The 15,178-nt window shown below is 43.2% G+C and overlaps 1 protein-coding gene across 1 annotated transcript in view; it reads left to right on the plus strand.

Moving 5' to 3' along the window:
- The window catches only part of LOC8031254 (junction-mediating and -regulatory protein), a 38,871-nt gene extending 24,203 nt beyond the window's left edge, over positions 1 to 14,668 (plus strand). Inside the window, 5 exon segments of the mRNA XM_029990019.4 lie at positions 1,270 to 1,365; positions 2,686 to 2,937; positions 2,939 to 2,995; positions 6,371 to 6,518; positions 10,935 to 14,668. Coding sequence (XP_029845879.2) covers positions 1,270 to 1,365; positions 2,686 to 2,937; positions 2,939 to 2,995; positions 6,371 to 6,518; positions 10,935 to 11,059 — 678 coding nt within the window. The 3' untranslated portion in view covers positions 11,060 to 14,668.
- Positions 14,669 to 15,178: the final 510 nt, after the last annotated feature.

Consider the following 15,178-nt stretch of genomic DNA (forward strand, 5'->3'; position numbering starts at 1 on the left):
TGGGGTTGTGCCTGTTGTGTGGCATCGTTTCGAATCTTTCCCTTAGTTAAGTATGTGATTTTGGAAATTATCTAATAAGTGTTGCCAGGTCAAGCCGCTAGATAAGCTTTAGAAGTATCACCACCTCAGCCACATTTTGTAAGCATAATTATGTTTATTTAATGGAGTATGGGCTCGTAGCTGTTGCACTGTTAAACCCCTTATCATCATCATCATTGCTTCAGTCATCTTATTGCCTAGGATTAGTTTTGGCAGTTGTCACCAGCTTCAGTTCATGGAGTCATTCACCATCAGAGTTCACAAACTCATTCACCATCAGAATTTAGTCATCCACTATCAAAGTTTATAAAGTCAATCACCATCAGAGCTCACAAAATCCTTTGCCATTAAAGTTCGCAAGGTCATTCACCATCAGAGTTTACACATTCATTCACCATCAGAGTTTATACAGTCATTCACCATCAGAGTTTACATAGTCATTCATCATCAGAGTTCACAAAGTCCTTCATCATCAAAGTTCACAAAGTCCCTTCACTATCAAGCGCATTTCACGCCGCTCAGCTGCTGTGGCAGGACAGAGCAGTTTGGCGGCAAAAATCGTGCCGTTTTAGGAGAAAAGTTTCTGCTTGTGAAACGTGCTTCGAGGCTGGTTCACGCACTTGCATTCGGTTGCAATCGAGTGCGTTGTGCAATCTTCCGATGTCTCGCAACAAGAGAAGATGCTTGCACCATCTTTCGGGTGGCCTTGGAACATTCGCGATTTCCGTATATTTTCTGTTTTTTGCACATCATTTTTTCACCATAGGCTCGAAAATTTTCTTACAAGATTATAGGGGATTTTTTTTGATGGATATATTGTATATGTTTGACTTGCAAATACTGCAAAACCTTCTCTCTACCGAGATGCAGTTCCAAGGCCACCTCGTAAATGATGCCAGTGTGCCACTGTGTCCTCTCGTTGTAAGAGAACCCAAGTCTGCACAGCGCCAAACAGATGTGCGTGTGAACTAGCCTTCAGTGTTCACCAAGTCGCTCATCATCACCCCGATTTCACAGAGTGATTCGCCATTGCACCATGAACCCCTCAGAACTTGCGAAGTGATTCACAGTCACGCGGTGAGTAGATCGAGCTCAGTTGAGCGTACGCGGGAGCGAATTCGCCGAGGTATGGCTGGGACGTTGACTCTGTGGCCTGCAACCAATGAAGCACTTCAGCGCGAGTGACTACGGTTTGTTACTGATTATGATTCTTAAATTTCTGCCCCGTAGAAGCGGGAGGAAACTCACAAGCGGTTGGAAATGAGCCGCGAGCGGATTGACAGCGAGCGTCTCAAGACATTGGAACGGCTTCGGGAATACAAGAGGGTGAGCTGCGGTTATATCTTAATTAGTTGATCAACTAATTTTGTCTAATTTAAATAATTTTTATTCATTCCTTCGTTTACTCAAAGTGCTTCAAAGGGAATTGTACAGTTTAATAAGAAATTTAAACAAAAAACAAAGAGGGAAGCGATGAACATGTACGAAAAATGCACTGCATAAGATATTGACAATGGTAAAAATTATAAATTTTAATAGAATGTGAATTATCTCACGGAGTGATGTCACGTAAAGAGCTCGTAGCGCTCGTGCATATTTTTTGTCTGGTTTAGTTTGCTGTAGCGATGAAGGTTAAGTAATTGCTAATCCTTTTCAGAGTCTCTGCTAAACGACAAAAGTATGACTTGACAGAATCGGCCATCCCTTTTCTGAACTGAGACCTGCGGCATTTCATACTCCGGTAGCCCTAGCGCGATGCTACGGCTATTGATAATGCAGCTGATGCCCAGGGTTTTCTTCTTGTGTCATAAAAATTTGTAGCTTATTCATACCCGTTTTAAAACATATTTTTGATTTGTCTTTAAAATCAGAGTCTCTTCCTACCATGTGAAAAGGCGCCGATTAAATCTGAAGACCCAACCGATAAAAAAAAATTATAGGCCGGTTTTATTACTGTTTAATGTTTTGAAAGTTTTTTAGATGGTTGTTTGTACATGATTGTGTCGCTTTTTTGAACACAGAATTAACCTTGCTCAGCTTGGTTTCATGAAGGGCAGATCAGTGGAAGCAAACCTTTGTCAGTTTGGGCAATTTTGCACTCCAGCAATTGAAAACAAAGGACAAGTTGATGTAATTCATTTAGATATGACGAAAGCTTTCTATCTAATCAATCATGAATTGCTTTTAGTTAAGTGTCTGAATATGAAGTAACCGAGGGGAACTCAAGGTGGGCTCTGAAGTTATTTTTCCGGGCTCTAAAACTTTATATGCAATCAAAGAGTCATGTCTGCCTTATACGTTACCTATATACTTCTGGGGTGCCTCAGGGATCAAGTATTACAGCACCACCCTTTGTAGGGTAAGTTGTAGTAGTATCCTGGTTATTGTAAATTACTTTACTGTCCTTATTATGCTAAATTATGATTGTGTTCTACTAAGGTAAATTATCATAGTGTCCTCACTAGGGCAAATTACGGCGGCGACCTTTGTAGATAACTTACAGCAGTGTCCTTTGTGGTGCAAGTTATGGCATTATCCCAACTAGGGTAAGTTACTATACTGCCCTCACTGTGGTAAACTATGGTAGCGTGTCATCGACAACAGAAACAGAAGTGCATTTACATATTTATTTTAATCGAAATGCAGAAATACCGCAACGGAGCGCAGTACGACGAAACGCTCGTAGACGATGACGCATCCGGCGAGCGTGACGCGTCCTGTGCCTCTCCAACGTTGATGTCCGACCAGAGGATGACGCGTCCTTGGAGTGACATCGGTTCAACGTCCAGGAGCAAACCTTCCGGGGACACGTTGCCTGCAGTCAAGGCCATGCCAGGCACGAGGGACGGCAGGGGGGCAGACGCGACCCCATCACTTCCCCCACTTCCCCCTCCCCCTCCCCCCCCCTCCACTGCCGCCGCCCCCTCCACCTCCGCCGCCACCTCCGTCTGCAATGGTAAGTCTCGTTCATATGTTGAGACATTTGCATTGTAGGTTGTAGGGCAGTTCTTGTGAATAGTGTGAATGAACAAAAACCACATTCAAAATGCAGGTGAGCTGGGGTCTGATTTTTGTCACCACGAGACCTAATTTGCCTTTTGCAGAGCGAGCGAAGATAGCATTTGTAGACAGTTCATTCGCTAACGTGAGAAAATAGCTCTGTTCGTCTGCTACAAAGCACCATTCGAATGGAGAGATCAAACAAGAAAACTCCGTACGTCGTCTGCTAACAGACCGGGAAAAAAGTTTATCGTCTGCTACAAACTGAGCGCCGTGGCGAAGTGAGGTCGGACGCAGGCTGAAAGTTTGATCGTTTGCTATTTCACGTTGGAAGCCACTGACACTCTGCCCTTCTTTTGCAAATCTCAAGTTGTTCTGCTGCTGTACCTAAGCTAACATTGACCAGTGGATGAGAGGGTAATAAGGACAAGCACATCAGATGCAGCGAGACCTCTCTCTCTATTTGAATGTTGGTGAGATGCCCTCGCAAAAATATTTCCCAATTGTGAACTCGTGAACGGGTAAAAAAATGTTTCCTTGGTTGATTATGTGCAAGCAGTGGGGCCATGTCCAATCAGCAGCCTAGAATGCTTTCACTCTTACCTTGACAAAAGTCGTACCCCTCGTGTGAGTTCATTATCATGGTAAGACTGGAGATTGGTGTGGAAAAAAGAAAAGCAGTAGCAGGGAAAGGGGAACAGACAAGAAATAAAGAGGTGCAAAAAGGACGCAGCCATTAGTGGAAGACACTCTTTCAGACACAGTGCTGTCTTCCACTTTTTCCTGTGTGTCCTTTCTGCATTTGTGCAAAAATGGGTCAACAATTGTTTCTCAACTCCTGTGTGTCTTGCAGTTTTCAACTAAAGTCTCAGGTCTTATCGCCATGACAAGTATAAATTAGTTTCAATGAAACATTTATCAACATCTATGCTTCGTTGACAGATATTAATGTTTTTTTCCGATCTTGCTATTATCCCATATTTATTTGAATATAAGTCAAGCTTCTTACGAACGCAGCTTGTGCATTTGCTTCTCCAAGGAAGTGCACGGAAATGAATATTTGCTCTCTACGAAGGGAGTTCAGGAAGTGATGAATAACCACAACATTCAAATTTTATGAAATGGACCTGTCCTAGTGCATTTTAGCACAGGTTGTCCCCTAGGTCAAAAAGAGTCTGATCTTATTTTGCTGGAAAGCCAAAACTAGATTGATTTAGGATGACATACTTATTTTGCAGGACGTCAGTGTTCACTCAAATATTATCCATGTGAAGAGAAGTCTTCAGTAGTTTTCCATCATGCGGGGGACCATGCTGGAATTGTGGAGTTTTATTGGGCCAAGAGATAGACTACCGTAAACGACTTAATTTCTGCAAAAATTTGTGTCTTGGCAAATATTGGAAAAAAAAGATAATTAGAATATGTTACCCTACGGTGACAAATGCATAATATAATACTCTAAATCGCGAAATTTCGTGCCTGTGATGGTACTTCCATAATGCAAACTTTGCTGAATTTGTGTCATATTGAGCCTGTGAAAATAGAGTTGTCACAGTAACTTGTTGCTTGTCATTACAAATGTATATTGCATTTCGTAACATGTAGAGCTTGCCGATTGATACGAAGTGTGCCTCGCAGAAAAGCAAGCGAGCAAAAGCTTTACCATACACAAATTCTTATGGTAATCTGCTGAAATGTAGTGGTTCTTTTATCAAGGTAAGAAACAATGTGACCGTTTGCCAGGTACAAAGTACCTAAGCTGAAACTTCAACAGCAAGCATGAGACTTTGCTTCTTTAAACATGTTTTAGACTATTCGAATGTGCTCGTTAAAACCTTGTCAGCAAAAAGTCGACATTACTTTAGTGGGGCTCAAACCTGTTCTGGATTTCAGAACTATTTGGCCTTTTTGAGCACTGTCTGATCTGGCACTACTAATCCTTGAAGCTTTCTTTTTGTTTAAAAATACCTCAGCCACAATTTGTCTACTGCCTCTTCGTTTATATTTGACAAATATTTGAGGCCTCTGAAGTTGGAAAAGCAAGCTACGATTTGTTACATGATTAATTTTCGGAAATACCAAGAAGTCTCTTTTCTGTACATGCTACAGAACTGTGCAACCAGTCCACGCTACCACCGAAGAAACTGAACTGGGAGTATGCACCTCTTGACAAAGCAGAGGATGAAAGCCCACTAGGCAATGCTTCGACACTCGCTTCCGTATTCCGAATCGAATCAGAACTCGGAAGTGGTAGCAAGAACTAGGGAAGGAAGCCTCAAACTGGTCACTAATTTTCTGTAAAGAGAAGCTTAGTTTTTTTTTTGTGAAGAGAAAAATCTTAGTCTTTCAGTAAAATGTCGACTGCCAGTCTGCTACCCTGAGCATCCAGCAGGTCTCTAATCTAAAATGAGGCTGGTATAGACGAGGTAAAGTTTCTGTCCTGTCGCGCAGCAAGAGCAGTCTATAGTTGAAATTTCGCACTTCCTGTGTTTGTTTATTGTCAGGTATACAGTGTGTTTATTTACCATATTTTCCAGTCTGTAGAGCATTTTGTTTTTTTCCAGAGTTTTTTATACAACGGTGATTTTTTTTCTATAACCTTGACGGCAGAAATTTGCCACGGGGCTTATACTGTAAACGACTTCAGCTTGAGGTCAAAGCTGAAGTTTTGGAATAATTCGCGGGCTCTAATTTTTACGATGCGGTGGGATCTCAATGTAGATTACAATGTGTTTACATTTCACCGGAATTGTTCGCGGGACCTATTTTTTTGCAAATTGTAGGCGATTCACGAAATTCGTGAAAATTAGGTTCTCGCAAAAATTAAGCAGTTTACAGAATTTCTCATTTGATTTGATGACGAGAATATTGAAACTTGCCCTCACCTTCAGCGGTACTTTGAAAATGATTTCCTGCAACCTCCATGCTCCAAATTAAAAAAAAAAAAATTCAGTATTCAAAATCCTGGTGGTCAAATGAAGACGATCTTTGTGTGTTTCCTCAAATACAAAACTGGTTCAGCTTCCCTTTAAGGATAAACAAAGTATAATAACGGTGGAGGAAGAACTCTCAATTTTCGGTATCTGTGGAAGAAAAACTCTACCGTAAAATACCGAGCATCTGCCCAATTTGCACTAGGTGCCCCCTCCAAAGTTTGTAACATTGGGAAAAATATGCACGGTACAAATATACGTAAAATTGATGATCCAACAAGCGCCCATCCCCCACCATTCGCAGTTATCTCAAAATGTTTAGCGGGCACTTCTGCGTTACTCTACGGTAGTTGAGAAATCCGAGCATATAGCATTTTAAGTATTTTCTTTGCCTCCAGGTGTCGTCGGCCATACTTAAGCCCACTCCTCAGAAGAAAGAAGAGCCAGCGAAACCGGGGTTGAACATCGACCTCTCTGCCATACTGTCCGCCCGGACGAGACTCAAGAAGGTCCCGGACAATGCAGAGGATGGCGGCGAAAGCCAGGGTGGGTGGACGCTTGCTCTACTTTCTCTATTCTAAAGGCTGGCCTGCACATCTGCGTTTGAGTATGATCGACTGCGTACTAGTTACCGCTTGTCACCGCTTACGACCACAGAAACGCATTGGCACACTGGCTTCACTTATCGGATAGCCCTGGGGCATTTCTGATCTGCTTAAAGTCTGACTTCGTTGCAACAGATCTGGTTACAGCAGGCATTCAGTTTTAACTAAGGTTTGTGTTTTCTGATAAATCCGAAAGGAAAAACGCCACCTGGTAAAATTCTCGTCAAATCATATTTATACAAAAAACTCCAAATTTCTAAAAACCAATAGCAAAAAATAAAGGCTGTATTTTATTATTTATAAAATAAGTTGGTGGCCCAGTTGGTTGAGCACCACAAAAATATTAGCGTGAAAGACAAAGGAGAAGGGAGGACAGGATAAAACAAGTGCTACTTTGAACTGGCATTTTAATAAAAAAAAAATAAAGGAAGAAATATTTTTATCTTTATGATTTTACCATCAAGTTTGGACAGCGCACAGAGTAAATGGTCTTGAGAAAATGTCACCCCAGTTTTTTTTTTTTCAAATCTCAGAACCATTGACAGAAGGAATCTTACCGCTTATTTCGTCAGGGTTCATAGGGACAACGGGTCTTTTGGGTCACGACAAAACCCACTGTTCTGGCTTCCAGTTTGGGCCATACTATTTGTGCTTCTTAGAGGAAGGAGGGGCTGGGCAGTCTTTGTAACAGTGAAAGCTGTGAAGCATAGAGATTTAATAGAAGGGGAAAGAGGGGCTGGGCAGTTGAAGCTTCTATATTTCACCCTTTACCACTCCACCCTACGCAGATGGGGGGTAGATTGATGAATGGGATGGGATGAATACGAGCTTCCTAGCGATTATACCTCCGGGAGTTTATAGATATTAAGGTTTTAATGTCTGGCATAACTCCTCCACACATTGCATGCCAAATGCTGAGAGACCATTTGTACAAAGCGGGACTTCATCTAAGTCCTCCTGACAGTTTGCAACCTGATTTGCAGGTTGCAACTGCATAAGGTTCTCCTTCTCGAGTGTCTCATAGATGCTGGAAATCATTAGGTGTCGGAGGTATTCCAGAAACTCCCCTTCTGACTAATGACTTGAAAAGGGTTTTTCAAGACTGTCCTTAGTGAGACAGATGGTCATGAGGAGGACAGCCTTGCACTTACCCAGCCATTTACACAGTTTGTCATACGACAATTTGCGGATTATTGTCGAGTGATCACCCGTGGCTGCGACATTTATAAGTGCATAAGAGATCATAGGATAGATGCCAGAACTCTCATGGGGAATGTTACGCCTCAATGTTATTCTCAGTGACCACGTTACAGCTATGCTTTGTTTCGGCATAACCTGACAAAGGAAAAATGCTGCGGCCCCTTCGAGCTAAATGGAGCAATGAAGCAAAGTTTGTGAGAACTCTCCGCAGGAGGAGTGTACTCTCACAATATGTTGTCACGTCCCTCAGCCAAATGTTCCAGTTGGCTCGCTAGATCCGTAGCTTTCGCTGTTTGACAAGTTACAGTGAAATACAGTATCATACTTCGGTAACGCCCTGTAAGCTGCAAAAGGATGAGTCGACCTAGTTCCAGTACGAATAGCTACGAATATGTCCAGAAAATGCTTGTGTCACCCAAGGATGAAGGTCGACAAAGTTCCCAGCATACGGTCTCCGATTTTTTTCTTGTGGCCCAGACGATGAGCTGCCTCTTGAGTTTTCTCGCTTTATCTCCCTGGTTACTGATGGTCCTTGTCTCGAGTGTCTGGCCCTTGCAGTTTGCATCCACACATCCCTCGCCCTCGCGGTATTCTCTTGAATTCTCCGAGGAACCATCAGAAGTGAAAAGTCAATGGAAATAGAAGAAATATCAGTTTATGTTTTGACTGCACTCATCCTCAGTGCTCAGGTCCTTCCGTTTAAAATCCACTTAGCGACTATGCAGATAAGCAGCAGCACGGCACCGCTTGTCTCGTAATTCCTTTTTCTTTGGCGTGAGCTCCTCGGCAGCCCACAATCCAAGCAAGGCACGAAGCAGAAGCACCAACACACAAACACCAGACCACTCTGCAGCATTAACTAAAAAATGCGCAGGCAGAAAAAATACTGCTGAACCCGATACACAACCACACGTCTTGTTCTGGTCCTGCTGCATAAACAAACACCTTGTGTTGCACGATTGCGGAAACGCGGTGGGTGGTCTTGGGCTTGGCTTGTGTTGACTTGACTTGGCCTGGCTTGGCTCGGACTGGCCAGTGCCCGCATGGCGCGTGCACTGAGTTTCTGCGGCCTGCGCACGTTGTACAAACACAAAAACGATAAAAATGTTTCTTTTTTTTCAATGTTTTCTATTCGCCCCTTCACGTGGCCCAATAGCTAGTAAATTCCCTTCCACATCCCCACTTCTTTTCGCACCGGATCTCCTGCATCGAGCAGGAGGGATGGCTTTCTCCTCTGGCTTTCTCCAGACTTCGGAATAAGAGTTCAGCCTCGTGACTGAACTCTGATTCCGAATATAATGCAATTTGCATTTTGGAGCACATAGTCTCTGCCTTCTTATTCTGTCTGTCCCTCTGCCGTCTTATTCTGTCTGTAGTCCTCCGTTTTGTCTTATTCTGTCAGTACAATTAACTCTTGTTCACTATCTAAACGCCTTAATTGCCCAGTATTATCGGTTGGCAACAAGGCGGGGGGGGGGGGGGGGGGGGTTCCTTGGGACTTTTTGAGGCTTGCTGGGGTTCCCTGGGACAAAAAAGTTTGAGAGCCCCTTATCTAGGGAATTGTAGGGAACAAGTCGCAGGGAATTGTAGGGAACAAGTCGCCAGTGACCAAAAAATTGCTGGGAAAATTGCCTTATCTGAAGGGGGCCTAAAGAACTTTCTCAAGTCTTTGTAGAAAAGGAAAACAGCAAATCTCGGTTTTGCAAGCTCACAATCTGTCTCGGCAAGCTATTCCATCTTTTAATTGTCTGTCTAAAGAAAAGAGCTGCCAAATGCACCCAAAATTTTTAGATTGTGATCAATTAATGAGTGGGTTGATCCATCGATCCATCAATTATTTTTTTTTTGCACGAAAGGAATGGGCGAAATGTAGGAGGCGTGCATGGCTAGTGGATGGGTCTACTGGGCTTTTAAGGAGCGGCCAGGCTCTTTAAATCGACTGCAAAATTCGGTTTCTTAACTTTATCGTTCTACGAGTTTGCGCAACATTGCCCTCAGATGGTGCATTTTTTTGTAGAATTTGCAAAGAGCGAACTTACCCGAGGAAAAAAGTAAAGAAAGAAAAAGGCTTAGCTCCTATGGAAACGCAGTGAAGCCACCAGTCTTCAAACAATACGGCACCGTTTCGCACGGGAGACAAAAGATGGTGCAAGCGGTCGCGACACATAATTGATTAAAGAAATGGTTTGACGGGTTATTTTAACTGCTTTTTCGTGGTATTTATGTTCTCTGCTTTGCAGTTCCTTATTGTTACCGCGCCTGTTTTTGTTTCTGCGACTGTCGCCGCCTGCGGAACGCACGCCGCTTAACCAGTATAACCCATACACAGGGGCACCTACAAGCCAACCTCCCACAGAGTATACATAAAGGAACATAATGTTGCTCAGTATAAAAAAAAGTATCTCAAACATGTAACATGATGTTACAATCTTTTAAGCATCTTTTAAAAGGCAGCAAAAATATTGCAGAAGCTCATTGTTACACCTAGTAGCGAGTGATTTTCATGGTGGATTACATTTATTGTGGAGATGGATCCCACACTATGCATGTGTAATAGACAGTTCTCGAAATTCAGTCAGGCAACTTTGATTGCCATCATCATTTTAGTGTATGGCATCTGCGCCAATCTAATGGCGGCCTTGTGGAGGTAGATGAAGGAAGAAGCTGAAAATGCTAGGAAGCGGAGAATATCTGAGACTTGTACATTCAACATCAGTACAATACCAGGCACAAATTAGATATGACTGCATAAGCTTTTATTTCGGAATGTGGTCTAATCAATTTCTTGGCACGAATTCGTCCCTAAAGCCTTTTGATGGTGAAAATTTAATCGAAAGGCTTGTAGGTCGCCGCTTTGTACTGCTCAGTTCTTGCATTCAGATCATCAAAACTGAAACAGGCCAAGAAAGAATAATGAGGTGATCGAAGAATCAATTTTCATCTCCCATTGATGCGCAAAAATGATGGCACCCGATAAAATGCAGTTTCATGACTGCCATTAGTTAGTCGAAGGTGAAATTCTTTTGGGGGCGCCTGATGGCATTGAATTTTGAAAAGGGCGTATTGAAAACGGATATCATGTCTGTTTTAGGGATGCAAATTGTGTGAGACATCTATAATATTTTGAATGGTTTCGATTGTTCTTTTTGTTGTTCAGTGAATGGCCACGGTCCGAAGGACTTCAACAGCGTGCTGTCGGCCACGCTGAAGCGAATCAACATGGCGTCGCACGACCCCGAAGGCTCGGACGAGCAGAGCGACGCCAACAGCGACTTCGACTGAGTCGCAGCGTCTCCGCGCTGGGTTCGTCTCAGTGTGGCTAACTGTAGCTAATGCAAAGTATACCAACTCCGTCCTTCACGTTGCTCTCACCTCACAAAGAAAAACAAATTCTCACTGGGCAGTCTATTTGAATTGTGCGTGCTCTATTCTGACATACTTGTTTTTTAGTTCGCCAGTTTGGTTTTTTTGCCGCAACATTTTTAAGCTGTCGACAATACGGCTGCAATCATACTTGTGATTTATGTTGTAGTCTGGAAAGTGCTTGGAATAGCGAGACAAGCCGCTTCCATAAAGCTCTCTGCTTTCTATGATTGGTCGTTTCCTCCTCTCCGGCGTCTGTCCTGCTAAAGTGGAAAGGGTGGGGGGCCATTGTGGAAGAAGCTTGTTCTGCTATTCAATTCTTGACTTGCAAGAGCCTGTAGTAAGCCTTCTGCTGTAGGATCCATCTTTTTTTTTTTCTGTATTTCATTTAACCCGTTACCTTTTGTGACGGGCGTTTTGTTTGTACGCTCGACATTCATGTTTGAAACCGCATGTCCGAGAATTGTGGGGAATGTTAAGGGAGTGATCAAATGGTGCAATAGTTTTATGAAAAGACCGAGCGCTCTCTGCGTTATTGAAGAGACGGGCTGTGGCCGGTTGGGCTCGGTGATGTTCGTCCTTGTTGGTCCGTCGTAGAAACTTTTATAAATTAAGCGAAATCTATCGCCACACTTAGGGGTGTTGTACTTTTACCCCCGATTCTGTTTTCTGCTAGGATTTGTTTGCGGCGGAAGCTACGTGCCCCGTGGTTTCACTCAGAAATCTATGCCGAGCTAAAACAACTCTATTTTAGGTTAATTTTGGAAAGGCCAGCTTATATAACATTGTTTTGTGATGCGAGATATAGCTAGTAGTAATATACAGCGTGAAGCAAATGGATCGATGACTGTTTGAATGCGCCGCATGAATTGGTTTCTTAACGAATCGAGCCAAGACTTTGTACAGAGGCGGCAAAAGAATGTACATTAAAGTTAATCAAAAACTTGAAATCTCTACCTGTGGCGTCTGTCTGTTGGAAAAAGGTGTCTGATTGGCGCAACAGCCGACAGATGAAGGCAGTATTCTCTGCGTTGACGGGTAGGTGTCGGCGCCGAAGGCAATGAGTAGCACATTGTTCAGCGTCAGCTTTGGTGATGACAGCGCTGTTGTTGATGACATGTTAAGGAGGTTTCCCTCCTCATTGAGGCGCCTTGCCCAATGTAGAGTTGTAGGGGAGACCGGAGGTTGCGGCTGATACTCTGCCCGAAAACGGCGGCGTTCTTCTGCCATTTGTCACTCGCTCGATGGGAGCTAAAAGCTTTGTGAAGATGACTTGCACCCCGAAACAGCACTGATAAAAGTTGCACACTAGAAGCGCAATAACAAGAGAGTGCAAAGCAGACGACATGTAGCCGAAAATAATAAGAACGAGGCAACATATCTGTTTGGTTTTTCTCATTTTATCTTCAGTTTTAATGTTTTAGTGCTAAAATAAAATAATCATGCATTGACAATTCGTGCGAAAAAAAGAGAGCATCGCTTCTGGCGCCAAGGTTGAAAGAAGCGCTCACCCTGGCCGCCTGCGATCTTACGGGCCGCCATCTGCCGAATGCTGCTTCAATCAGACGCCCTCCTTTTAGCAGACGGACGCCGTAGGTAAAGATTCCAAGTTTTTGGTTTCTAACTTTTTACTTGGGTAAGTTAGGTAAGTGAAATTTTTAGAACCTTAAGGCACATTCTTCTGCCACCTCTGTACAAAACCTTAGCTCATTACTATGTTCAGAAACCGACTTATGCGGCCCCTTCAAACGGCCATCGATCCTTTTGCTTCACGCTGCAGTTTGTGTAATGTACATGCTTTGATGTTTCAAATCAATTATTTCTTTTATGCCGTGCTCGTAGATAGACTATTTAATATTTGTTAGCAATGTTTTTTTATTTTTTAAAAAAATGTGAGCCTCTGAATGTACAGTGAGTTTCTCAGTGTGTTGCCGAAGCGTCGAGGCTTTTAACGGCGCTTCGTTAAGGCTAAAGCTGTCATTGTTTTCGAAGGAACATTTGTATGTTTTTCCTCCTGCATGTCATAAACCATGCATCACAGAATGTCGAAACTCAGCATCAGAAAAGAGTAGTTATATCGGTGCTTATATAAAAAAAAGAGAAATTTCAGCATAGAACATTACTCGAGTAACAAAAGTTACAAGATACATACTCCCGGCCCCTACCTCCTTGGTGACGACATAGCATCCTACAGAGAGACCACATGGATCCACGAGTGTCTACTGTCATCAGGGGCTGCCACACTCCCATTTCATGCATTTGGAGTTGCATGTTGTGACCTTCGAGGTAACGTCGTGGGCAGAAACATTCACGTATTAACATTACCAGTTGATGTCGCTACGGTGCCTGAAACACGTCTATGACTGGTGTGTTTGGTGTGTCGGATGTTGCGACCATGGCGTTTGGCCGTAGAAGAGATCGCAGCCTGCGACAAGACAACGCTTCTACGACGTCGTCGGACGGAAATCGAGGGAAATCAAGGGACCACTTTTTGGGCGCGGTGTAAGCACACCTGTCGGAGACGCGTTCCAGACACCATAACGTTACTTTCGGAGGGAGTTTCGGCGTCTCCTGATGTGTAGTGTGATCCCGGTGTGTGAGAAACCCAGTACGTGCTGTTATGGCGATGCAGAATTTTAGGGCCAAAATTTGTAAGATGAAGCAGTGTCCCTCCCCCACCTTTTTATGGTCACTAAGCAGCTTAGGAAAGCCCGAGCTTGTCTGTCTGTTTCGTAGGCTCGTCTGCATTGAGCTTCGCCTGATTTTATGTTTCTCTCGATCAGAGCTCGTGCTCAGGTGCCACCAGAAGCTATGTGTTGGTACTTTCACACTAACGATAAATATTTTTAAAAAAAAAGTCAGCGCTTGCCTTTTCTTGGAGCGTGATCTGAAAGTCTTATCCAACACCTACGAGATAAAAATGAAGTGCTGCAAGCAGTCACTGCTATCTACGGTTAAAACACGGTAAATCGCAAGGTGTAAAAAATGTTTTGGTTTCAAGATCAAGCTTGTGCTTGCCACCGAGCGGGAACAAAGCGTGTGAAACGTCGTGCTCGGCGTCACATCGCAGTCCGCATTTTTCGATGGGAATGTTTCTCCAGCGTCTTATCACTGAGGTTCTTAGAATGATTGAGAAACACCCAATCACTGTATGTGGTCGCTGTGATGCCTCTTCGAATGATCCGCTGAAAATTGGACGTGTCAAAATATTTTTTACAGTATCCTAGGCGTTACCATTGAATCATTGTACTTCTGTTTTGGTAGGTTCTTTAAAGGGAAATCTTTAAAGCTCCTACTTATGAGTACCTATGGATGTTGCCCAACCGCACATAGGCTTGTTGCTTGGCTCACATTGCTCGCGTGTTGGTGGTGTGGCTTGTTGGCTAATGCGCCCCCGTGCACAAAGTTTTGAAGGCTGTGATCGCTGCAGCGGCGTAACGCTGGAATTCTCATATCCGCTACAATATCTCTCAAATTGCACTGTTTACAATCTCGTGGAATCAATAAACAATTTTTTTTGTGCCTATATTTTGGTGATAAATGTTTTTCTCTTGAGTTTTTGGAGTGACTTAGTAGATTTTTTGCGATGCCTGCCTTGAAAAAGTGTTTATTCATTTTTTTCCACATACTGCCAGCTGCTGCATAGCTGCCAATTCAGAAGGGGACATATGCAACTGGAATATACACAACAAATATTTAAAAAAAATGCACAATGCAACAATGCCCAGGCGCTCAAAATGAACCAAAAAAGTAACATACGCTCAATTTAGCAGCGAATCTGTGACGGGTGGTAATAGACAGTTTTAGTATACCGTTGCTGGCTCTTACATACGCAATACTTTAGCGTGCGCTAGAAACGACCTGCTCGCACTGAGTTTAGTTGTGAGTTACGTTTCCGTGTGAAAACCTCGCACGATCTTGGTTAAATTTGCGCGAGGTGTAGAATTCCGCGAGCTTATAGTGCCACCATGCGCCTCAAAAGAAATATTGAAAATTCAAATGTTTCCAACAAGTTTATTTTAAATTAGACCATTCTGC

Source organism: Ixodes scapularis, unplaced genomic scaffold, assembly GCF_016920785.2.
Source record: "Ixodes scapularis isolate PalLabHiFi unplaced genomic scaffold, ASM1692078v2 PGA_scaffold11__112_contigs__length_91849675, whole genome shotgun sequence".
Lineage (NCBI taxonomy): Eukaryota > Metazoa > Arthropoda > Arachnida > Ixodida > Ixodidae > Ixodes > Ixodes scapularis.